Consider the following 26,038-nt stretch of genomic DNA (forward strand, 5'->3'; position numbering starts at 1 on the left):
CAGTCCAAGTTCAATGCATGAAGCAGGACACTCAAAGCCGGTGTACTGCGACAACCCAGAGGGATAGGATGGGATGGGGAGGGAGGTGGGAGCAGGGTTCGGGATGCGGGACACATATACACCCATGGCTGATTCATGTCAATGTATGGCAAATACCACCACAATATCGTAAAGTAATTAGCCTCCAATTAAATAAATTAGTTTAAAAAATATATATTCTATACTTCCTATCTTAGAGGATCTTTGGCAGTGGCCTTCTGCTACAGGTGCTTCTGGGTAAGGCCACTGAAGCTGTGTTGGTTCTGTTTTGTCCCCACATCTCAGTCACCAATACTGCCCTAACATCTGCAGTGTAGTTTGCAGTCCCACTTCCCAACTGTTGGGCCCCTGCGGGTCCCTGATTCTCCCCCTCCAACAGGCCCCATTACAGACCTTCCCTTGGCATCCAATGCTGCATGTAACAGGGGACCGAGGGTGCAAAGAGCCTTCAGCGTTTCTGAGCTTCCTCCTGGGGCAGAGCTACAAACCAGTTGGTTCCAGCTGCCATGGTTTGGCACTTTGGGAGTGGAAGCGTCACTTCTTCCCTACTGGAGACTCTATGCAGAGGCCTAGGATGAGATATCGGGAGAAGGCAATGGCACCCCACTCCAGTACTCTTGCCTGGAAAATCCCATGGATGGAGGAGCCTGGTAGGCTGCAATCCATGGGGTCGCTAAGAGTTGGGCACGACTGAGCCACTTCACTTTCACTTTTCACTTTCATGCATTGGAGAAGGAAATGGCAACCCACTCCAGTATTCTTGCCTGGAGAATCCCAGGGATGGGGGACCCTGGTGGGCTGCCATCTATGGGGTCGCACAGAGTCGGACACGACTGAAGCGACTAAACAACAGCAGCAGCAGCAGGATGAGATATTAGGGGTCAGAGTCAGAGGGAGACCCAGACAGAGCCAATACAGGGAAGAATAAGTAAGGTGGAAAACACACCCCAACACCATGCGTACTATGGGCCTTTGCTCAGGCAAGATAATCGTCAGGGAAAGCCATGTCTCCCTTCATTTCTTGCTCAACTTTCCATTCAGTGCAAATTTACTGAGCACCTACTGTGTGCCAGGTGCTATGATGGACCCCAGGAATAGAGGGCTGGTTTAGGAACCCACCACCAAGTCATGAAGGCAGGTGAAGAAACAACCCACAAAGGAGAGGGCCAGAGAGAAAAAACAGCAGGGTGTGAGTGGCAGTCCAGATGAGTGACGGGCTTCCTCTTCAGGGAGCCAGAGAAAGGCTGGCGAATAGTGGGAAGTCTTGCCACCCCACCCTGAAACACATCCCTAAACCCCACAGTGATCACGTGTGTGCAGATTGGCCATATGTCCATGGTTACATGTGCTTGGCCCTTTGAGATGGCACTTGATTATAATCAGCTTGAAAGGAGTGAATGAGTACTGGCTGTGGAGCTGATAAGGTGGGGAAAGATGAGAACAGAATCATTTTTTTTTTTAACAGTAAATATGAAGTGACCTAAATGGAGACTCAAATGAACAGTTTATCAAACTCATCTTCCAAGTGGTCTTCCTGGAACCATAAATGTTCCTGTTGGTGAGAAACCACCAATAAGAGTAAGAATAGCTTTGGTTAATTACATATGCTATCTCACTGCCTACCCATGGTCCCTGGCAAAGCAGGACCCCCACTGTAGTGGTGAAAGAAGTCTCTTCTGATCTTTTGGCTCCAGCACTGATGACAGGTACATAGTAGGTCCTCATGAAATACATGGTGAATAAATGAATAGATGAATGAGGAGATGATTCCACTAGAATACACAGCTGCGTCCATGTCAGGAGACACAAGCTGTCAGAAGGATCTGCAAACATGAATAAGCAAAGGCGTAGTCCTCAGAGTCTCTTACAAAAGGGAAAATCTGGGATATCCCAAGGCCCACTCAACTTAAAGTGTCCATAGACAGGTCAACATGCAACCAAGTGCCTTAAAAATGCATTTAATGTTATCAGAAATCCTTCCAGTAGGACATGGAGAGAAAAGAATAGAATACAAAACAGCATGATCCCAGGCATGCAGAGCACATGGAAGGCAGTGCAGTGTCTTTGCCGGGCATGTACACCCTGGAGCAGATCTGCCTGGGTTCAGTCAAAGGACAGGAGTCAGAAAGTCGGGGGCAGGTGACAGCAAGGCCACCACGGGAGCCACTGCAGATAAGAGACAGGGTGGGGAGGGCTAGGGCGGGGGGAGACAGCGGTACAGCATCCACACACAGGTAGGGAGACAAGAACTCTTTTCAGGAGGGTCGGTGATACCTCCCACTCTAAGGAGATCAGACTACATGGAAAGTAGGAAAGGGGTAGCTGCTAATCTGTGTTTCCTTCTCCCGGAGGAGAAAACGTATCACTCTTTCCTCACTTGGGATTCAGTGGAAGATAACGAGGCCCACAGGCAACTATACTACCCGCAGTGGGTGGAGGCCAGACCAGTGCCTTTGGTCACCACTCCCCAAGGGGAGGCTGCAGAATGTTCCAGTGGGGAGGAGATGCTGGTGAGGGTTCAGCTCAGGGCAGCCCTCCAGATCTGACCTCCATGGTGGAAAAAGCAAGGTATTGACAGCTCTTGCTCAACGAGGATCTATCCTGGGACTGTTCTGCCGAAAAACAAATACTTTCTGCTGATATCAGATCCTGTAAAAAGTGAAGGCAAAACCTATACAGTATTGTAAAGTAAAATAAAGTAAAAATAAAAATAAAAATAAAAAAATAAAAAGGTTAAAAAAAAAAAAGTGAACCCAGGGGGAAAAGCAAAAGTAAAGACTGAAAGCAAAAGGCAGTATGTTCTAAGCATGAGGCTGCTCAGATCAGAGTAAGGTGTGCAGCCCTAGAGTTGGCTGGTGGAGCCTCTCCTGCCTTGCTTCTGCATAAACAATTAGTGCCAGCTCTCCGTGCTGGGAGCAGAGCAGAAACACAGAATTTGGGGACTGAGGTCCTGGGTTTGCACTGTGGATCCTAAGGTCTTTAGCTGTGTGACCTTGATTATGTCCCTTAACCTCTGTTTCCTCATCTGGAAAATGGATACCATGATGATAATCCCACCTTGGGGATCATGTGTGTGACTGGGATGAGCAAGCAGCCATGAGAGGTATTTGCAAGCTTCTGAACCTGAATAAATCTTAATTATTCTACCTCCTGGTGGCAATCTGATGATTAGAGGTGAATTCTGACTTCCCCAGCACTCAATATTGAGTGAAGAAAATGACTGCTCTTTCTGAACCATAACACAGAACTCTGACTGAGCCAATGCTTCTGTTTTCCTGGCTCCAATTACTCGCCTCCTCAGCTTTACCAGCCAACCTTTCCTTGCCAGCTCCTTCGAGCCTGAAAACACACTATGAAGAGAGTTGTAAAGGCCTTTGGTTTCTTCTCAGTTTTCCACATTTTCCTAGGGTAGCAAGAAGCTGTTACCATGACAACTTGCACAGTTCAATCTCTGCTTGTTATATGGAACTGGCCCCATTCTGCCCCTCATTTCGAAAACACCCGCAGTTGCCTTAGAAACCTTTTCATTAAGCCTGCTACTTAATGGGGATATGTGTGCTGAGCTGATGTAATTTTTAAACAGAGCACAGCCAAAGCACAGTCCTTAGCATGTTGGCCATAGCTGTGAACCATTACCCGCCGCCACCACCATCCCCTTCACCACATATCCGGACAATGGTTACCAGGGGACTATTAGTGGTCCTGTTCAGCCATTGGTCGAAGCCACACTGGGCCCTTTCCACAAGCATCCCACTGTCAGTGAGCCCATTCAGTAAAAGGTCTAGGGAATGGTGGTTCTCAGTCAGAGAATGAGGTAGTAGGGGGATCCTGGCTTGCTCTCCGGGGACCTCCAGGTCACCTGCCCTCAAGCCAGCAGGTAATTTGGGGGGGCCAGAGAACAGGCTGGGAGCTGTGTCTTGCAGGGCTCCAGAGCCCTCACCAAGGACACCCACAGGGTTTGGCCCAGGCCTTGAGGCAGTGGAGAACCTGTCCCCCGTCACCGCCTCTGGGAATTAATGGCAGTGGCAGTCTGTACAGAGAGCAGTCAGTGGGACCTGGTCCCTGTCATTTGGGCCACCCGAAGAGCCTGAGGCCCAAGTGGGTCTGGGATACTGACCTAGAGGGGGCCGCCAACTGAGATTTGCCTCTTCAGCCATGATCTTGATCTCAGAGCGGGATCATTGTGCTTTGAGACCTTGCCCTTTCTTGTTAGAATAGAGAATAACATTTGCTTGGTGGGGATTTACAGGAACAATGGGAACATCATTACCTGACCATGACCTAACCTCAAGAACGAAGGATCTAACACCAAGACTTTTGCAACAACTAACCATGCCCCTCCCTCACTTTTCCCAGAAAAGGGGTTTGTTGATAGATTTCAGGGAGCTGGGAGTGTTTCAGACATTAGCCCCCCATCTTCTTGCTGGGCCCTGTAATAACCCTCTGCCAGCTACATCTGACCTTACAAACCTCTGGGTCTTGCAGATACAGGGTCCTATGCAACAATGTGGCCACAGTTAAAGAGAAACCAGGGCAGAGCCTCCTCAAATGTACTCATGACTCAGGCAGGAATCTACAGAAGCCATCACCACACAGGTGAGAGTGGGCAGAGCTGTATTAGCGCTGCAGTGAACTCTGGACTCTTTCCCTTATAGTGCAGAATGTCTACCAGGAGCTAGGCTCTCCAGCAGCTGCCCACCTGGTTTTAACTGACTCACCCTCTTGGGCTCTCTTCCGCATTCCCAGTAATCTCCAGAGAACACAGTTAGTCAGAGCTCTTACACCCTGCTGAGAACTGGGAGGGGAGTTAAGAGGAGAATGGATACATGTATATGTATGAGAGTCCCTTAGCTGTCTGCCTGAGGCTATCACACATGGTTAATTGGCTACGCTTATGCGCTAAGTTGCTCAGTCCAGTCTGACTCTTTGTGAGACCATGGACTGTAGTCCACCAGGCTCCTCTGACTGAGCAAGAACACTGGAGTGGGTTGCCATACCCTCCCCCAGGGGATCTTCCCAACCCAGTGACTGAACCCAGGTCTCCCACATTGCAGGGAGATTCTTTACCATCTAAGCCATCAGGGAAGCCCAAGAATACTGGAGTGGGTAGTCTATCCCTTCTCTAGGAAAACTTCCTGACCCAGGAATTGAACCAGGGTCTCCTGCATTGCAGGTGAATTCTTTACCAGCTGAGCTACTGTACTCTAATACGAAATAAAACTAAAAAAACAAACAAAAAAAGAAACATGATGAAACGTGATATTCAGAGTACAAGTTATTCAAATTTTGATGTCTCTGCATATATTCTTAGGGATAGGACTGCCAGGCTTAAAGAGATGGGAATACCAGACCACCTGACCTGCCTCCTGAGAAATCTGCATGCAGGTCAAGATGCAACAGTTAGAATTGGACATGGAACAACAGACTGGTTCCAAATCATGAAAGGAGTACATCAAGGCTGAATATTGTCACCTTGCTTATTTAATTTACATGCAGAGTATATTATGTGAAATGTCAGAATGGATGGAGTGCAAGCTGAAATCAAGATTGCTGGGAGAAATATCAATAACCTCAGATATGCAGATGACACCACCTTTATGGCAGAAAGCAAAGAAGAACTAAAGATCCTCTTGATGAAAGTGAAAGAGGAGAGTGAAAAAGTTGGCTTAAAACTCAACATTCAGAAAACAAAGATCATGGCATCCAGTCCCATCACTTCATGACAAATAGATGGGGAAAAAATGGAAACAGTGACAGACTTTATTTGGGGGTGCTCCAAAATCATGGCAGATGATGACTGCAGCCATGAAATTAAAAGACGCTTGCTCCTTGGAAGAAAAGTTATGAGCAAACTAGACAGCATATTAAAAAACAGAGATATTACTTTGCCAACAAAGGTCCGTCTAGCCAAAGCTATGGTTTTTCCAGTAATCATGTATGGACGTGAGAGTTGGACTCTAAAGGAAGCTGAGCGGCGAAGACTTGATTTTTTTTTTTTAATTTTATTTTTTTACTTTACAGTACTGTATTGGTTTTGCCATACATTGACATGAATCCACCACAGGTGTACATGAGTTCCCCACCCTGAACCCCCCTCCCACCACCCTCCCATATCATCTCTCTGGGTCATCCCAGTGCACCAGCCCCAAGCATCCTGTATCCTGTATCGAACCTAGACTAGTGATTCATTTCTTACATGATAGTATACATGTTTCAATGCCATTCTCCCAAATCATCCCACCCTCTCCCTCTCCCACAGAGTCCAAAAGTCTGTTCTTTACATCTGTGTCTCTTTTGCTGTCTCGTATATAGGTGGTTTTGAATTGTGATGTTGGAGGAGACTCTTGAGAGTCCCTTGGACTGCAAGGAGATCCAACCAGTCCATCCTAAAGGAAACCAGTCCTGAATATTCATTGGAAGGACTGATGCTGAAGCTGAAACTTCAATACTCTGGCCACCTGATGCGAAGAACTGACTCATTTGAAAAGACCCTGATGCTGGAAAGATTGAAGGCGGGAGGAGAAGGAGCTGACAGAGGATGAGCTGGTTGGATAGCATCACTGACTCGATTGACATGAACTTGAGTAAACTCCGGGTGTTGGTGATAGACAGGGCAGCCTGGTGTGCTGCAGTCCATGGGGTCGCAAAGAGTCAGACACAACTGAGTGACTGAACTGAACTGATCTGAGGACTGCCAGATCATGTGGCGGCTCTATTTTTAACTTTAAAAGTCACTTCCATATTGGTCCTTATAATGGCTGTTACCAGTTACATATCACCAGTAGCAAATGGCGGTCCTTTTTTTTTTTTAATCCAGCTTCAGCATTTCTTGAATGTAGACTTTTTGATAACAGTCTTTTTAGCTCATCACACAAATGTTACTATCATGATTCCAAATATTGTTTTGGATATTGAAAGACAATACCACAAACTTTTCGATATCTTCAAAAGTGTTTCATATTTGTTTTTTGAAAGTGAATTTTAATTATGAGAAATGCTTAAAAATAATTTGAAATCTGTTTTAGTAATGATGGGAATAAGCAAACTGATAAGTAAACTTTTGTTTCAAAATAGTTGTGACTGTGGAGTAGCGGTAAAGAATCCATCTGCCAATGTAGGAGACTCAAGGGACGCACCATGTCCGTTCCCTGGGTCAGGAAGATCCTCTGGAGTAGGAAATGGCAACCCACTTCAGTATTTTTTCCTGGAAAAGTCTACGGACAAAGGAGCCTGGTGGGCTAGAGGACTTGGGGTCACAAAAGTTGGGCATGACTGAGCACACATACACACTAACACATATACACACTTGGAAAATGGTAATTCTATCCTTAATTTTTTGAGGAATAGTCATACTGTTTTCCATAGCAACTGTATGCTTCACATTTGTACCAGTAATATAAATAAGGGCTCAAATTCCTCCACATCTTTGCCAATGATTCACAATTTTTTTTTTAACAATAGTTATTCTAGTGGATAGGAAGTGCTGTCTCAGTTTTGATTCACATTTCCCTAATGACTATTGATGTTGAGTGTCCTCATGTGCTTATTGGTGATTGGTGTATCTTCTTTAAAGAGATGTCTGCTCAAGTCCTTTGCCCATTTTAATTGGGTTATCTTTTCACTGTTGAGTTATAGGAGTTCTTCAAGTATTCTGTATATCAATTCATTAGCACTAATTTTTAAAAGTTGGATTGACTATACAAATATGAGACAGAATGGATTTCAGAGCAAAGTATCTTACTAGGGATTAAAAAGGTCATTTTATGATGTGCTGTGCTTAGTCACTCAGTCGTGTCCAACTCTTTGCAACTCTATGGTTCCTCTGTCCTTGGGGATTCTCCAGGCAAGAATACTGGAGTGGGTAGCCATTCCCTTCTCCAGGGGATCTTCCCAACCCAGGGATTGCACTCAGGTCTCCCGCATTGCAGGTGGATTCTTTCCTGACTGAGGCACCAGGGGAGTCCCACTTTATGACAAAGAGGTCAATTCATCAAAACACAACACCTGGAAATGTTGTATGGAACAGTAAATTTGAACAATTCAAGTCATTCAAAGTGCATTCTCTATTTACAATGAAATTAAATTGCAATTCAACGTTTACTGGACAGAAAGGAATAAAGTAGTAGCATAATGCTGATTTTTGGTCTTTTACTACCTGTAATTCTGCTTAAGAGGGAGCAGATAAAATAGCAGTACTTATGTGTCTTCGTTGCTAGACATACCCGACCTGGGTTATTTGTTTGATTTTCATGGTTCAGCATCCCCTCACTTCTCCTATCTGGCCATCCTTAGCCAAAGAGTCTGCATTTATCAGTCCCAGATAAATCACTCCAAACAAGAAGTGTAAGTGCTGCTGCTGCTAAGTCGCTGTGTCAGACTCTGTGTGACCCCATAGATGGCAGCCCACCATGTAAGTGCTAAGTGTCCATTTTAAGTGCTAAGTCTTTAACATAAACCAGTAAAACTTTGTTTCTTAGTAATTTCTACTCCTGACTCTTCAGCTTCCCCTGGCTCCAGTTCTACTCTTTTAAATATCACTTGCACCTATGTTCCCAGAAATACAGTCCTCAATTATACCCAACGTCATTCCTATTCAGAGTGGCCCTGATACATGCATGGAGAGAGAAAGAGAAGAGAGTTCCTCACTCTCTTTACAGGTACATTCACTCCACATACATAGGCTGAATACCTGTACAGCAAGTTGGCTACATACAAACCTTGGCAGGTATGTTCTCCAGGCAAGGCCCAAGCAAGGTCAGAAGGCAGTCAGAAGCCTGCTCCCATACTTCTGAAATCTGAGCAAAACTACCTCCATTTTATTTTCCCTAACAATTGACTTTAGGTTTGCTTAGACTGAAGAGCATAAGAATAAGGACAAAGAACACAAGCAGTTTTATGAATTCTATAAGTCAAATAACAATTCCAGATAGTCAATAGAAATAAAGTGATCAAAGAAACAAGTAACGGTTAAGCAATGGAAAAAATAACTTTTGAGCAATACAGGATTAAGTAAAGAAAAAGTCCCATCATGAATGAGAATTATGATTCTATAAATCAAATATATCCATTAACTTATTGGCAGCAATAGTAGTAACCATAGAATGTTCTATCAAGATATGATTACATTTATCAATGAAATTTTGTTAACTCTTTGAAAATAAAAGTGTTAGTAGCTCAGTTGTGTCCAACTCTTGGTATCTCCATGGACTATAGCCTGTCAGGCTCCTCTGATCTGAGGTGGACCAATCAGAGCTCTCCACTCTTCCCCAGGAGCATACTGGATACTTTCTGACTTGGAGGGCTCATCTTATGGTATCATATCTTTTTGCCTTTTCATACTGTTCGCTGGGTTCTTGCATAAAGAGTACTGGAATGGTTTTGTAATTTCTTCCTTCAGTGGACAACAGTTTGTCAGAACTCTTCACTGTGACCCATATGGGTGGCCTCGGCCAGCATGACTCATAGTGTCTTTGAGTTATGCAAGCCCTGCCCCCATGACAACGCTGTGATCCGTGAAGGGGAAGCAGTGACAGATTTTATTTTGCGGGCTCCAAAGTTGCTGTGGACTGTGACTGTTCAGCTCAGCTCAGCCGCTCAGTCGTGTCAACTCTTTGCGACCCCATGAATCGCAGCACGCCAGGCCTCCCTGTCCATCACCAACTCCCGGAGTTCACTCAGACTCATGTCCATCGAGTCAGTGATGCCATCCAGCCATCTCATCCTCTGTCGTCCCCTTCTCCTCCTGCCCCCAATCCCTCCCTGCATCAGAGTCTTTTCCAATGAGTCAACTTTTTGCATGAGGTGGCCAAAGCATTGGAGTTTTAGCTTTAGCATCATTCCTTCCAAAGAAATCCCAGGGCTGATCTCCTTCAGAATGGACTGGTTGGATGTCCTTGCAGTCCAAGGGACTCTCAAGAGTCTTCTCCAACACCACAGTTCAAAACCATCAATTCTTTGGCGCTCTGCCTTCTTCACAGTCCAACTCTCACATCCATACATGACCACAGGAAAAACCATAGCCTTGACTACACGGACCTTAGTTGGCAAAGTAATGTCTCTGCTTTGGAATATACTGCCTAGGTTGGTCATAACTTTTCTTCCAAGGAGTAAGCATCTTTTAATTTCATGGCTGCAATCACCATCTGCAGTGATTTTGGAGCCCAGAAAAATGAAGTCTGACACTGTTTCCACTGTTTCCCCATCTATTTCCCATAAAGTGATGGGACCGGATGCCATGATCTTCATTTTCTGAATGTTGAGCTTTAAGCCAACTTTTTCACTCTCCTCTTTCACTTTCATCAAGAGGCTTTTGAGTTCCTCTTCACTTTCTGCCATAAGGGTGGTGTCATCTGCATATCTGAGGTTATTGATATTTCTCCCGGCAATCTTGATTCCAGCTTGTGTTTCTTCCAGTCCAGCGTTTCTCATGATGTACTCTGCATATAAGTTAAATAAGCAGGGTGACAATATACAGCCTTGACGGACTCCTTTTCCTATTTGGAGCCAGTCTGTTGTTCCATGTCCAGTTCTAACTGTTGCTTCCTGACCTGCATACGTATTTCTCAAGAGGCAGGTTAGGTGGTCTGGTATTCCCATCTATTTCAGAATTTTCCACAGTTTATTGTGATCCACACAGTCAAAGGCTTTGGCATAGTCAATAAAGCAGAAATAGATGTTTTTCTGGAACTCTCTTTTTACATGATCCAGCAGACGCTGGCAATTTGATCTCTGGTTCCTCTGCCTTTTCTAAAACCAGCTTGAACATCAGGGATTTCATGGTTCACGTATTGCTGAAGGCTTGGAGAATTTTGAGCATTACTTTACTAGCATGTGAGATGCGTGCAATTGTGTGGTAGTTTGAGCATTCTTTGGCATTGCTTTTCTTTGGGATTAGAATGAAAACTGACCTTTTCCAGTCCTGTGGCCACTGCTGAGTTTTCCAAACTTGCTGGTATATTGAGTGCAGCACTTTCACAGCATCATCTTTCAGGATTTGAAATAGCTCCACTGGAATTCCATCACCTCCGCTAGCTTTGGTTGTAGTGATGCTTTCTAAGGCCTACTTGACTTCAAATTCCAGGATGTCTGGCTCTAGATTTGTAATCACATCATCATGATTATCTGGGTCATGAAGATCTTTTTTGTACAGTTCTTCTGTATATTCTTGCCACCTCTTCTTAATATCTTCTGCTTCTGTTAGGTCCATACCATTTCCGTCCTTTATCGAGCCCATCTTTGCATGAAATCTTCCCTTGGTGTCTCTGATTTTCTTGAAGAGATCTCTAGTCTTTCCCATTCTGTTCTTTACCTCTATTTCTTTACATTGATCGCTGAAGAAGACTGTAGCCATGAAATTAAAAGACGCATGTTCCTTGAAAGGAAAGCTGTGACAAAATTGTGTCTGTGTGCTAAGTCACTTCAGTCATTTTTGACCCTTTGTGACCCTATGGATTGTAACCTGCCAGGCTCCTCTGTCCATGGAGATTTTCCAGACAAGACTGGGTACTGGAGTGGATTGCCATCCCTCCTCCAGGGGATATTCCCCACCCAGGGATCGAACCTGCTTCTCTTATTTCTCCTGCATTGGCAGACAGATTTTTTTTTTTTTTTTACCACTAGCACCACCTGGGAAGCCCTGACAAACTTAGGCAGCATATTAAAAAGCAGACATCGCTTTAAAGACAAAGGTCCCTATAAGCAAGGCTATCGTCTTTCCACTAGTCAGATATTTTTTTGAGAGTTTGACCTTAAATAAGGCAGAGTGCCAAAGAATTGATGCTTTCAAACTGTGGTACTGGAGAAGACTCTTGAGGGTCCCTTAGATAGCAAGGAAATCAAACCAGTCAATCCTAAATGAAATCAATCCTGAATGCTCATTGGAAGGACTGATGCTGAGCTGAAGCTCCAATACTTTGGCCATCTGGTGTGAACAGCTGATTAATTGGAAAAGACCCTGATGCTGGGAAAGACTGAAGGCAGGAGGAGAAAAGGGCAACAGAGGATGTGATGGCTGGATGGCATCACTGATGTGATGGACATGAACTTGGGCAAACTCCAAGAGATGGTGAAGGACAGGGAAGCCTGGCGTGCTGTAGTCCATGGAGTCACAAAGACTTGAACACAGCTTGGCAACTGAACAATAATGACAACACATGTTGATCATTTGTATTGGAAGGGAACCACTGAAGTTACCAAAATCTAGGCTCTCTGTGCATCAGTGCCAAAAAGAAATAGAGACACGTTGCTGGGAGAAATATCAACAACCTCAGATATAATGATGATACAACCTTTATGGCAGAAAGTGAAGAGGAACTAAAGAGCCTCTTAATGAGGGTAAAAGAGGAGTGTGAAAAAGCTGACTTAAAACTCTAAGATCATGGCATCCAGTCCCATTACTTCATGGCAAATAGATGGGGAAAGTGGAAGCAGTGACAGATTTTATTTTCTTGTGCTCTAAAATCACTGTGGACAATGACTGCAGCCACAAAATTAAAAGGTGCTTGCTTCTTGGAAGAAAAGCTATGATAAACATAGGTGATGTATTAAAAAGCAGAGACATCATTTCGCCAACAAAGGTCTGTATAGTCAAAGCTATGATTTTTTTCTAGTAGTTGTGTACAGATGTGAGAGTTGGACCATAAAGAAGGCTGAGTGCCGAGGATTGATGTTTACTTTTTGTGGTGCTAGAGAAACTCTTGGGAGTCCCTTGGACTGCCAAGGAGATCGAGTCGGTGAATCCTAAAGGAAATCAAAGCTGAATATTCATTGGAAGGACTGATGCTGAAGCTGAAGCTCCAATATTTTGGCCACCTGATGTGAAGAGCCAACTCATTGGAAAAGACCCTGATGCTGGGAAGATGAAGGCAGGAGGAGAAGGGGACAACAGAAGATGAGATGGTTGGATGGCATCACTGACTCACGGGATGTGAGTTTGAGCAAACAAAGGGAGATAGTGAAGGATGGGAAAGCCTGGAGTTCTGCAGACCGTGGGGTCAAAAAAGAGTTGGACATCACTTAGCAACTGAACAACAACAAAGAGGCAAAGAGATTTCCCAAATTACAGGTGACTCAGTTATCTACGGACCAATTATCCTCTTGCTGGAGGCCTTTAAGGAGAATTTCAATTTTTTTCACCTAATTCTGCAACCCCATGTTTCTCAGGTTTGGAACAGTCCTTAATATACTATTTTCATTTTCTTAGGCTGGACTCCTCAACATATTTAATCCTGTGGGTTTTCAGTGAACTTTGTACCTACTGCATGATTGGCACTTGGAGTCTCAATATTATAGTAATATCTACAGTCATTTGTTTCCATATCAATCAAAGCCCCAATGACAAGTCAATAACTGTTTTTCAAATATAGTGTAGTTTCTCCTGGCCTCTAGAAATCTACTTTTGAAGCCCACAGCCATTCTTTTGCCTTTCTATTTTTGCTGTTAGCTCCAATTAGTATACAGTTCACTTATAGACAAATGCAATTCAGTGTCATTGGGTGGTACTGGCCATAAGTCTAAAGCGTGCTGTATTGTACATTTAGTGGCATCAGAATCCTGTTACCACTCATCAGCCCATTGAACTTTATAGTTTGTTTTCTACTTTGTAGACTGGAACTCAATATTTGGTTCACATGTAAATTATGCTGTCACCAGAAACCAAACAGCCCTATAAATTTTTGATCCTCCCTCTTCATTGGGGAGTTTTAAGCCCAAAACTCATTATCTTTTGTGTAGCCTTAGGTAAAATCTCTCTATGTCCTTTAGCCCATTATAGTCCCCAAATTGAAACTCTAGGCAGGTCTCTGAATTTTGGAGGGATTATTATGGTCACAGTGTACCTCTGCTTTAGCTATTGACAGGCGAACTTTACCTTAGAGAGTCACTTTACATATTCAGCTTGTGCAAACTTTACTATGGCTATTTCAGCTACAAATTGGAAAGTGGAGACTTGGCCAGGCTATTTCAGGTACTAATCGGAAAGTGGAGACTTGGCCAGCTAAAATATGATTTTGACATTGTAACACACACAATAGTTCTTGCAAAATGCTTAATTCTTTCTCCAGTTTTGATCTCTCTTCAATGAATCTTAATTTGGCTTCATGAACCTTATGGGACCAGCACTGCTTATTCTCATCCTTTCTCAATTGGAATGACCTACAAAAGCTCAGTGACTTCTAAAGTTTTGGCCAGCTTTAATTTAGAGTCCCAGTTCTCACACAATCCAGGATATGCCCCATTCAGTAGCTAATAAGAAGTAAGGCAAATCTTCCCATCCAGATAAAAGCTTGATTAAAGAGTGACATTTTTCATGAATTGGCTCATAGGGGCAAATGATGTTTTGCTGAAAGTTTTATTTCATTTTGGGTTCAAAGAATCTGATAACACAATCAACAACTCCTTACAAAGAATTTCAATTTCTAAAGATAATTATTTAACTTAATTTCAATATACAGTCCTTAAAGAAAAGAAATAGAAACAATAGAGAGAAGTAACAGCTTGTACATCACCAACTTGGGCTGACAACCTGTCCAGAACTGAAGAGCCCTGGAAAGTTCCAGAAGGCAATCTGGAATCCCAGTTGGGAAAGAGTCCTAGGTGGTCCTTGGACATCACGAATGGGACTACAGATTGCAGTTTTGGGGCCCTCTGCTTATAATCCCAGGCTGCAAGCTGAAATCATCATCAATTTCCCTGTAAAAGTGCAGCTCTAGTTTGGCTTTAATTTTTTACAAAGCTTTTTTCTTTCACCTTGTGAATTACAAGATTCTCCAGACCCTGGGGGCTAGCCAGACCTCAAGGGGCTCAGGAAATTCCAAGACTCACTCCCTCTTCTTATCTAAGGTGCTAGTTGACATCACTGATAACAGTTGGTGTGCTTGGAGCAGGCATGTAATCCAGGCCGAGTCCAGGAAAGGTCAGAACTTGATCAGAGGCCTGCTCTCCTACTTCTGAAGTCTGAAGAAGACTGCCTTAATTTTCATTTCCCTAATAGCATCACAGCTTCCCAAGTGGCGCTAGTGGTAAAGAACTCCTGCCACTGCAGGAGCCATGGGTTTGATCCCTGGGTTGGGAAGGTCCTCTGGAGTAGATAATGGCAACCCACTCCAGTGTTCTTGCCTGGAGAATCCCATGGACAGAGGAGTCTGGCAGGCTACGGTCCATGGGAGTGCAAAGAGTCAGACACAAAGAGCATCACATTTCTTCCAGTATTGAAACTGCTGTTTTGTAATACTGCTATAGAACTTCCAACATCTGCTGGATCATCGAAAAAGCAAGAGAGTTCCAGAAAAACATCTATTTGTGCTTTATTGACTATGAAAAGCCTTTGACTGTGTGGACCACATTAAACTGTGGAAAATTCTGGAAGAGATGGGAATACCAGACCACCTGGTATTCTTGAGAAACCTGTATGCAGGTCAGGAAGCAACGGTTAGAAGTGGACTTGGAACAACAGACTGGTTCCAAATAGGAAAAGGAGTACGTCAAGGCTGTATATTGTCACCCTGCTCATTTAACTTCTATGCAGAGTACATCATGAGAAACGCTGGGCTGGAAGAAACACAAGCTGGAATCAAGATTGCCAGAAGAAATATCAATAACCTCAGATATGCAGATGACACCACCCTTACGGCAGAAAGTGAAGAGGAACACAAAAGCCTCTTGATGAAAGTGAAAGAGGAGAGTTAACAGTCAGCTTAAAGCTCAACATTCAGAAAACTAACATCATGGCATCTGGTCCCATCACTTCATGGGAAATAGATGGGGAAACAGTGGAAACAGTGTCAGACTTCATTTTTCTGGGCTCCAAAATCACTGCAGATGGTGATTGCAGCCATGAAATTAAAACACACTTACTCCTTGGAAGGAAAGTTATGATCAACCTAGATAACATATTGAAAAGCAGAGATATTACTTTGCCAACAAAGGTCTGTCTAGTCAAGGCTATGGTTTTTCCAGGGGTCATGTATGGATGTGAGAGTTGGACTGTGAAGAAAGCTGAGCACCAAAGAATTGATGGTTTTGAACTGTGGTGTTGGAGAAGACTCTTGAGAGTCCCTTGGACTGCAAGGAGATCCAACCAGTCCATCCTAAAGGAGATCAGTCCTGGGTGTTCATTGGAAGGACTGATGCTAAAGCTGTAACTCCAATACTTTGGCCACTTCATGTGAAGAGTTGACTCATTGAAAAAGAGTCTGATGCTGGGAGGGATTGGGGGCAGGAGGAGAAGGGGACGATAGAGGATGAGATGGCTGGATGGCATCACTGACTCGATGGACATGGGTTTAAGAGAACTCCGGGAGTTGGGAGTTGGTGATGGACAGGGAGGCCTGGCGTGCTGCGATTCATGGGGTCGCAAAGAGTCGGACATGACTGAGTGACTGAACTGAACTGATAGAACTTCGATGCGGTTTGGTGTCAATGGTGTCTCTGATCTGTGCCATCTGTCCCACTACCTAAAGCCACTCATATGTCACCGCACTGTGTTGTGTTGTGCAAGTCATTTCAGTCGTGTCCGACTCTGCCATTTGACCTCTTTTCCTCCTAGCAGTCTCCTCTCCAACTGAGGACAGCAATGCACATCTCATGCAGTGGCCAGGAAGACCCCACGAGATCACAAATGTCTAACATGGCCCTTAACATTTACCTTTATCACTATTAGCAGTGTTTCACCTACAAGTTGGAACGAGTCTCCCCACTCTTAGATTGTGCAGTTCAGTTTGTTTTTTCATCCAAGAATGAAGGAAGAGATTACAGTGGAATTTTTTTTATTATGAGAGTTTTCCAAGTCCACTCCTCACAGACACCAATGGAGGCAAAGATTTTATCTAGAGGTTCATATTTCTCATCAGACTCAAGGTGGCTTAAAGGAGAACATTAGAGCAGGTTAGAGCATATATAGCTAGGTAATCTTCACCGCCAGTGCATGCTCAGAACTCAATCTGTCCTGAGCACTTCAGTCGAGGACAGAAGCATGAAGTGGCTTGGACTCCTCGGGCTGGTAGCTCTCTCAGAGTGCATGGTCATGTAAGTGTGGGGACTATAAGTGACATCGTCCTTTTTCTTTTGTTTTTTCATTCTCTTCCTCTTATTCTTCCACCTGTCAGGGTTAGAAGGGAATGTAATCACTCCCTGACAGTCTAAGGTCAACTCTCACTTGTTGATAAGTACCTTGCCACAGACTCTGTGAGGCCCTAGGCTCTCCAGGCAAACCTGTAGGATCGCACAGCTCTTGGGGTCCAGCCACATCATGTCCTGTGTAAAACTGCATTCCTTGAAGTTGTTCAGTGCACAACCTGTGCAACTGTAGATGTGGTCTGAAGAAAGAGCATTTCTGCTGTATGTGGTTCTAGGTCTCCTCTCTGGTCTCTCTTCATTTCTGTGTGAATGTGTCTATGTCTTCAACTCTCTCTCTCTATTTTATCTATCTCTTCGGATGTCTCTGTGCGTGCAGAACTCTCTTAGATTTTTTCCTTTTTAAAAACATTCTTCTCGGCTTCTCTTAACCTCCTTAATTTATTCCCCATCTCCTGGCCTCCTCTCTTCTGCTTGAGCCCAGAAGAAAGATCAGTAGTACTATTTCTGTGCTCTTTTAGCTCTAACAAGCAGTGTGGCCTCAGCCAAGTCTCCAACTCCCTGCATTTCAAATTCATCCCCTGTTTAAAGAGGATGATGAATCCCTTCTACCTCCCTCCCCGAGCTTCCTTGAGAAGGGTACAGTGGGATGACCACAGCAATGGTAATGGCTGCCATTGCTGAGACTTCCTGTATATCAGGTGCATTACATCCATCATCTCGCTTAATATCCAAGCCGTTCTATGTGGGGGGGGGGGTGGTGGTGGTGGGGATTTTTTTTTTATTGCACCTTTTTACCAACGGGGAAATTGAGTTTTCAATGGTCATATGCCTTACCCAAGATTACGCAACAGAACCTGTGTTCAGACCTAGGTCTTTGCCGTGGTCATTGCACGGCATCCTCATAATAAGGTGACACTCATAAAAATGCTTGGAAGATGCACAGTGCCATTCCAGCGTCAGGTATGACAGTCTCTATAACACAGACAGCTGATGGCGGCCCCTTCTTTGTTTTCTTTTCCTCATGGCTGGTGAAAGAATCCCTATTATGAAAATGAAGACCATGCGAGAAACTCTAAGGGAAAGAAGTTTGCTGACAAATTTCTCTGAGGAACACCCTTACAGCCTGTCCCAGAATGCCACTAATGACCAAAACATAATTTATCATCCTCTGAGGAACCATAAGGATGTGAGTGTGTTGGAAGGATGGTGCTCCACAGCGCCCCCTGGTGCTCTGGCTTTGCACTGGGGTTCAAGTGGAGATGCCAGTGGGGTTGTTGGGGCTGGGGCTCCTGCAGGAGGCAGAAACACGGGGGAACAGGGACCCATTCCCAGAGGAGAAGGCAGTCTCATCCTCAACTCTTGGTCTGTGGTGATTGGGCCCAGCAATGACCAGGGGGCAGACAAACATGCATTTCTGTGCCAAAGGTGTATCATTAGTTTGAGGGAGATTGTTCTTTCTGAGCTAAGTGAGCCACTCAGTTACAGATGAAGGGTAAACCATGCCGATCAAAAGATAAAGGCAACTGCAAATCAGTTGTGAAATCCCGGGCAGACGTATGTCAGCATCCACAGATGCATGGATACCAGTAAAAAAGTTAATGAGCCCCTATGGCATGTGAGCCCATATGAATCTAACACTATAGTGTTGCTTGATTTGAAAAAAAGTCTGATATCTTCTTCATGAATGCACAGGCCATCCCGAGAGACAGGCAGGGAGTAAATAGCTGTCAAATAAATAGGCCACCTGCCTGTTGTTGAGAGGTCATGGTCCGAGTTTAGAAGAAGTGGCCTGGGGTGATCGAGGAGGGCCATCTGTAAGAGAAGGGGCTCAGTCTGGAAGAGGAGACTGGAAAGCTTCTCAAATGAAGCGGCCACGACTTCCCTCTGGGTCCAGTGGTTAAGAATCTGTGCTTCTATTGAAGGAATGGCGGGTACCATCCTTAGTCAAGACAGTAAGATCCAGCATGCCATGCAGCCCTAACAGAAAGAAAAGGAATCAAATCAGGCAGTCATCTGAGCAGAGGCTGTGTGGAGTGGTTGGAGAGTGATTTCAGGAGACATGGGACACCTCAAGGGTGGCAGCAGTCTGCGAATCAAGGGTGGCCAGTGCAGCCAAGTCTGCCCTAATCACCCCACCTTGGCCTCTGTAGTTTTCCTACATCGGCAACATCAACATTGGAACACCCCCCCAGGAGTTCCAGGTCCTCTTTGACACTGGCTCATCTGGCTTGTGGGTGCCCTCCATATACTGCCAGAGTCCCAGCTGCTGTGAGTACCTGCTCCCCTCCCCACCTCGCCCATCTTGTATTTCCCCTCCAACTCCCTTCTCCATCCTTGGCACCTGGGGGACACTCATCTCTTGTGTCTGCAGATAAACATAACAGCTTCGTTCCTTGTAACTCCTCCACCTTCAAGGCCACAAACAAGATCTTCAATACCAACTACAGCTCTGTGTCGATAAAGGGATATCTTGTCTATGACACCGTTCGGGTAATGTGGAAACAGAAGCTAAGTTGGGGCTGCCCTGGGAGCAACCACTGCTTACAAAACAGATGCCAGACCAGCTGGCAGTCCCCTAGTGACTGGATGTCTGCCCCTCAGGACCCTGTCCCTGGGTAGATAGCACCTCAGCTGACACACAAACTCCCAGAATAGCTAATCCAGACAGTGGCTCGGGGCAGGGACTTACAGCTCCTTTGCCCGTGAGCAGCTCAAGATTCGTTTCACTAGGAGCAGGGAGAGGGAGGAGAAAACACCACATTTATATTCTCAGACTATGCTGGCACCTTCATGGTAATAACTCATGCGACCCTGCAGCAATCACATGCAGCAGGTACTATGATTAGCTTCATGACACAGGTGAAGGAACTGAGGTGCAGAGAGCAAGGGCCTTGCCAGGGTCACACATCTAGTAAGTGGTGGAGCTGGGCTAGCCAATCAGGACTCAAGCAGGTGTGGGAATTTGGGAAGAGGATAAAACTGATTCAGGGTCCCTGGTGGCAGCATAGAGCTTCAGGTATCCAGACAAGGAAAGCAGGGGGCCAAACACGTGGGAGGGGACTGATAAATAGGTTCTCACTCTAGGGGAATTTTGACAGTGTAATAAAAACAATGGCCTGACTTCCCCAAAGTGCTTGAATATTTCTGCACCCACCCCACCCTGTCTCTTTCTCTCTCTTTTCCTCTGTATTTCCCAAACAAACACATGCACACACAAACACATCCCCAAATGCATGTTTCCCAGGCAGAATTTTCTGGAGGTCCTTGCAAGTGACATTAAATAATGGGGCTTCTGTCTCTTTGGGCAGACATAGAATTCACAAGCATTGCCTTGAATTCAGTTCATTTCTGTCATCACATCATAGTGATGCCAAAGAGAAGGCTATCCCGCTCTCTACTCATTTTGTCCTCAGGGGGCACCATTGGGTCCTGTCCTGACTCTTGGTTGCCCCACCTGTACAGAAGGCATGACGGCCAATTTGACTCACTCAGATGGAGCAGGAGGAGCAGGTGTTGTTAAAACCCACAGCCCCGCAAAAATGGAACACGAATTCCTGTCCCACTTGGTCTAACCAACTTAGATCAGTCCAGAGTACAGGCAAGCCTCAGTTCTTCTCTGCAGTGCTACTGACATCTACCCCCCAGCCCAGTCCCAGCCCCACTTCCCAATCCTTTATGTGGGAACACTCTCCTCTCTACAGATCGGGAACCTTGTTAGTGTGGCCCAGCCATTTGGCCTAAGCCTGAAGGAGTTTGGGTTTGAAGATGTACCCTTTGATGGCATCCTGGGACTAGGTTACCCCCGACCCACTGTCATAGGGGCCTCCCCGATCTTCGACAACCTGATGAAACAAGGAGTCTTTTCTGAGCCTGTCTTTGCCTTCCACTTGAGCAGGTAAGTCTGAGGTGGGTCAGACCTCTCTAATTCAGCGGTAAGATGGTTTCAGTTGCATTAAAAATTATAGACCATATGATCTGGAAGTTTCCTGAGAGATAGTCTAGCCCAGGGTAACTATGGCCCCAGGGCCTTACCTGGCCCCACCACTGGTATTTGTAAATAAAATTTTATTGATCAAACCCATGATCATGGGCTCATGGGCAGGGACTTGGTCCAGTGGGTGGGGGAAGAGGGAGAACAATGGAAGGTGTCAGGAAACAGGCTGGAGGAAAAAGCAATAGGATTTGCTGATGGATTAGATATGGAAGGGCTTCCCTGGTGACTCAGATATTAAAGAATGTGCCTGCAATGCAGGGGACTCAGGTTTGATCCCCAGATCAGGAAGCTCCCCTGGAGAAGGGAATGGCTAGCTACTCCAGGATTTTTGATTGGAGAATTCCAAGGACAGAGGAGCCTGGTGGGCTATTGTCCATGGGGTTGCAAAGAGTCAGCCACGACTGTGTGACTGACAGACACATACAAACACGTTTGATATGGAAAAAAGGAGAGGGGTGGCATGAATGTTTCCTTCCATACTAACACTTCCCCAGGAGCCCAGGACCAGCTACACAGTCTGTGGGAGCCAGTGCAAAGTAAAAATGTGGGACCCTTTGTTTAAAAAGTATTTGGATTTCAAGACAGGGAGGGCCCCATCAACAGCACAGGTCACAGGCTCGTGAAGCCATCCCTGGATGAGACTGAACCCTCACCCTCATTGTCCTTAAGCCTGGGCTGTTTTTGAAAAATGACAGGCTAGACAAGGAGGAAGCCAGACTCCTCCAGCACAGTATCCTCTGAGGGTATTTCTCAGCACTTATGTTGCCATACAGGACCAAGTCCTCCTCAGAAAGTTGTGGTCAAAGCACAGCCTGGCTGCCTACCTTTGGACTTCTGTGACACTCATTAGCTGTGACCAGCCCAGGTCCACTACTCAATCCCTCTGAGCCTCAATTTCTGCGTCTCTAAAATGGATTCTGTAGTAGTGCCTCTGATGGGTGGATAAGCAAAACCCTCAGATAGCGTGTGGTGTTACTCTCCTCTAGCAAGACCCTCTCTTCCTTCTCTCCACAGTCAGAAGGAGAATGGCAGCGTGGTGATGTTTGGAGGGGTGAACCGTGACTACTATAAGGGAGAACTCAACTGGGTACCAGTGTCCCAAGTGGGCAACTGGCATATAAACGTGGACAGGTAAGCCTCTCCCTCTGAGAGCCATCCCAAGTGAGGCTCCCACATGTGCACGTGGACACATGCAGACACACACAAATGCACCCCAGCTGCACAGTCACATACACAGACACAGACTCCACCCCAAAAGACGCACATAGAAACACACACAGCATCAGACTTATAAACACACAAAGGCACACAAATACCAATACAAACACAGACACATAGAGAAACAGTGATATGCAGACATAGACACACACACACCCAAGACACAAATAGACACGTGCAGACATACAAGCACACAGATACACACACCTCCCATGGATTGATAATCACCCCAGGCCTCCTGATCAGGCCTCTGATCAGGAGAATGGGGTCCAGAGAGGCCTGTGCAGCTGGGGGAGGGCTGCACCCACCACACTGTGAGGTCTGGAACATGTTTGAGGACCCTAAAGTGTAGTGAAAAGAGGATCAGGGAGAATTTCACCAGCCTGAACATGGTTGTGATAAGATGACCAAATGACCAGGGCTACCTGGGACTGAGAAAGTTCTCAGAACACAGTACTGCCAGTTTAAAAGCAGGGAAAGCCCTTAATAAACTGGTAAAATTGGTCTTCTTAAGGAGAAGCTACCCAGCAATGGAGAGAGGTTGGCTGCAATCTTGAGATTTGAAAGCTAATCAAACAGAGAGATACCTTCCTAGCCATAACTACCTGCTTTTCTTCCAAGGCACACAGTGGGGCAGGGGCTGTGACAGAAGGAATCAGGAAGCTGGGATTCAGGAGTGGCCTGAAAACAAGGGACAATAATTGATGGGAATCTGTGTGATACCCTCAGATAAAAGTTTTCCTGTGTTTCAGTGGCCCTCTGCGCTAGCTCAGGCATTGCTTGGCTGAGGGCCTCAGTGTCTGAGCCAGATGAAGGGGCAGGGTGCAGGAAGGCAACCTTTCCCAGGGCAGCCTGGGTCTCCCTCCCACTAACTCTCTGAGCACCTGTTGCCTCAGGGAATCTCCATATTCACTCTTATTATTGGTCAGACACCAGACAAAGGTATCTGGATGTTCCTCATTCATTTTTTTTTTTTCATGGATTCATTCATTCATTCATTCACAAGCATACACTTGCATCCCTTGTGTGCTGGGGACTTGGGGGAGGCACCAAGGACACAACTTGCCCTCCCATCTAGTGAGGCAGATGCACCCGAAATGACTTACACACAGTGAATTACCACCTCGGCACCTGCTAGACATGGGGAAGAGTCTACAGAGACTGAGCAAGACAGGAGCCTGATCTGGGTTAGGGGGAAGACTTCATTGACAAAGTGACATTTGGAAACTAAAAGATGAGAAGAAATCATCTAGATGAAGGAGATAGGTGGTCTTCTAGGAAGGGTGATCAGCACATGCCAAGGCCCTGAGATGAAAGAGCTGGTTCATTCAATAACTGAAGGGAAGTCAAAGAGGATGAAATGACCAGAGCAAAGGAAAACAGAGTCAGGGCAAGGGCTGAAAGGCTGTTCAGGAGACAGTCACACAGTCATGTTCAGGGGGCAGTCGTGGGGGAGATTCCAGAGTGATGCTGGTGCCTCTTTTATCCCATTGTCTCTCAGCATCTCCATGAACGGGACAGTGGTTGCTTGTAAACGTGGCTGCCAGGCTCTCTTGGATACGGGGACTGGCTTTCTGCGTGGCCCAAGAGGACCGGTCAGCAAAATCCAGAAATTCATCCATGCCAGGCCCATCGGTCGTGAGGTGAAGGGTCACTCCACGGGGTCACTCTCAGGCTCTCACACAAAGATCAGCAGAGCCAACCTCTCTCCCTCTTTCTGTTACAGCACGTAGTTTCCTGCCAATCCGTCGGGACACTGCCTCCTGTTGTCTTCACTATCAATGGGATAGACTATCCAGTACCCGCCGAAGCTTACACCCAAGTGAGGGGATAACCCTGGGGGCTGGTTCTCAAATCTGGGACTTGCAGGAACCCTTAAGCTGCTGCTGGGAGGAGGGCGCCCTCTGCAGGCTCAGCCGCATCATTGCAGATGTGGCTGAGCCCACGTGGCTGGCCCAGTGCCTCCCACAAAACCAACCACTTGAGAGTAAAGGACAGTCTGGGACAGTCATCTTCCCAAAAGAAGCGTGGAGTCACTACCCTATGCCCGGCACGGTGGGAGTCACAAGGAGAGGGGAACACTAAGGGCCTTTGCCTTAAACAGCTTTAGTTCAACCAGAGCCCTCAGATGCACGAACATGGAAAGTCAGCTCTAGCAGTCTGTGAAATAGCCAAGTGACAAGGAGGGTTGGCTGGGGACAGACCCAGTGTTCTCTCCCACTCTAGTGATTAACAGTCTTCGTTCCCTTCTTGAAAGTGTCCAGGTTGGGATCATAAATTACATGGTTACCTAGTTCTTGGCTGCAACTTCCCCTTGCTAAGCCCCAGTGCCCCATCTGTGAGTTGGGCTACCTGACTCCTTATGCGTGTGCTAATATGAGTAAAGGGTGCACAGAGACTGCACAACTCTTGCACACGCTTGAGGTTTAATGTCAGTTCTCTATGGGAGTTCAGAGCAGGCTAATGGGCTCAAAGAAGCTTTTGAGGAAGACAGGGAATTTCATTAATTCTAAAACCCTAGACTCATGGAGACCTGAGGAACACTTCTTGGTCAATGCAAATCTAAACTGGATTTCATGCAAATGGCACCCCTGGGGGCTGGGCAAAGGGGTTCTGGGGGCAGATTAGGGGTGATGAGGGCTACAGACTTAGGGGCACCAGGGAAAATCACCAACCCAGCCTGGAGTGACCAGGGAGAGTGAGAGTGGGTCAAGGAAGGCTTTGCAGAGGGCTCGAGCACAGTTTTAAGGAAAAGGGTTGTGGGGAAGAAAAAGAAACAGCATTTTCCGCAGAGAAAAGATGGAGCAAGGAACAGCAAGGAATTAAGGGCCATTCTTGTTCTCTTTTTAAAAATTTTATTTAAGTATAATTGATTTACAATGATCTATTTATTCCTGCCATAAAGCAAAGAGACTCAATTATATATGTGTATACATATATATATTTTTCATATTATTTTCCATTACTATTTATCATGGGATGTTGAACATGGTTCCCTGTATTATACAGTATGACTTTGTTGTTTATCCATCCCCTATATGTTTGCATCTTATAATCCCTGCTTGTCTGCCCCTTTTCCTCCCTAATGACAACCACATGTCTTGGCCCTTCTAGTTGTTGGAATAGCCCCTCATTCCACCACTGCTGAGAGAGTCACTTGATTCTTACCAAAGGGAGGAAGTAAAACCAGGAAACTTGCAACTTTGGATATTGATGAGGGAGGCAGGTAAGGGCTCAGGCTGACTGCTATGTATTTTTGTTTCCCCAGAGTTTGTCGGGCTACTGCTTCAGCAACTTTCTCGTGCGCCCACCGCGTGTGAACGAGTCGGAGACCTGGGTCCTGGGTGAGGTCTTCCTGAGGCTGTATTTCTCGGTTTTCGATCGAGGAAACAACAGGATCGGCCTGGCTCCCGCAGTGTAAATGCTGGGCTACAGGACTCAGTCAGGCCCACTCCACACACACACTCATGTGAGGGCCCGCTGGGTGGGGCCAGGGATGCTGGTGAACTGTGTTTGTTGCTCTGCAAAGCCCTATTCTCTATAAAGAATGAAAGATTTCACCTCATGGTGGTCACATGAATGCGTGCCTCTCTTTGGGTCGGGGAGGTGCATCACATTTGGGAAGGATCTAGAATCAAGCCTGAAGCACAAGTGAGAGAAGCCCAACTCCAGCTGGCTTGAAGAAAAGGGGAGACTTATTGGAAGGATACTGGG

At 45.7% G+C, this 26,038-nt stretch overlaps 1 protein-coding gene across 1 annotated transcript; it reads left to right on the plus strand.

The window, feature by feature from the left end:
* The first annotated feature begins 17,008 nt into the window (after positions 1 to 17,008).
* On the plus strand, positions 17,009 to 25,745 carry LOC138426623 (pregnancy-associated glycoprotein 2-like). The gene is made up of 9 exons (XM_069565351.1): positions 17,009 to 17,061; positions 18,148 to 18,298; positions 19,263 to 19,380; positions 19,484 to 19,602; positions 20,814 to 21,007; positions 22,121 to 22,237; positions 23,826 to 23,967; positions 24,051 to 24,146; positions 25,593 to 25,745. The coding sequence occupies exons 1-9, from the start codon at positions 17,009 to 17,011 to the stop codon at positions 25,743 to 25,745; spliced, it is 1,143 nt and encodes a 380-aa protein (XP_069421452.1).
* The last annotated feature ends 293 nt before the right edge of the window (positions 25,746 to 26,038 follow it).

The sequence above is a fragment of the Ovis canadensis genome, chromosome 21 (assembly GCF_042477335.2).
Source record: "Ovis canadensis isolate MfBH-ARS-UI-01 breed Bighorn chromosome 21, ARS-UI_OviCan_v2, whole genome shotgun sequence".
Lineage (NCBI taxonomy): Eukaryota > Metazoa > Chordata > Mammalia > Artiodactyla > Bovidae > Ovis > Ovis canadensis.

Excerpts from the sequence above, each read along its gene's own strand:
- LOC138426623 (XM_069565351.1), top strand. The coding sequence starts at position 17,009 with ATGAAGTGGCTTGGACTCCTCGGGCTGGTAGCTCTCTCAGAGTGCATG. Across the intron at positions 19,381-19,483 it reads CTGCCAGAGTCCCAGCTGCT|ATAAACATAACAGCTTCGTT; the intron begins GTGAGTACCTGC and ends TTGTGTCTGCAG. Across the intron at positions 22,238-23,825 it reads TGGCATATAAACGTGGACAG|CATCTCCATGAACGGGACAG; the intron begins GTAAGCCTCTCC and ends ATTGTCTCTCAG.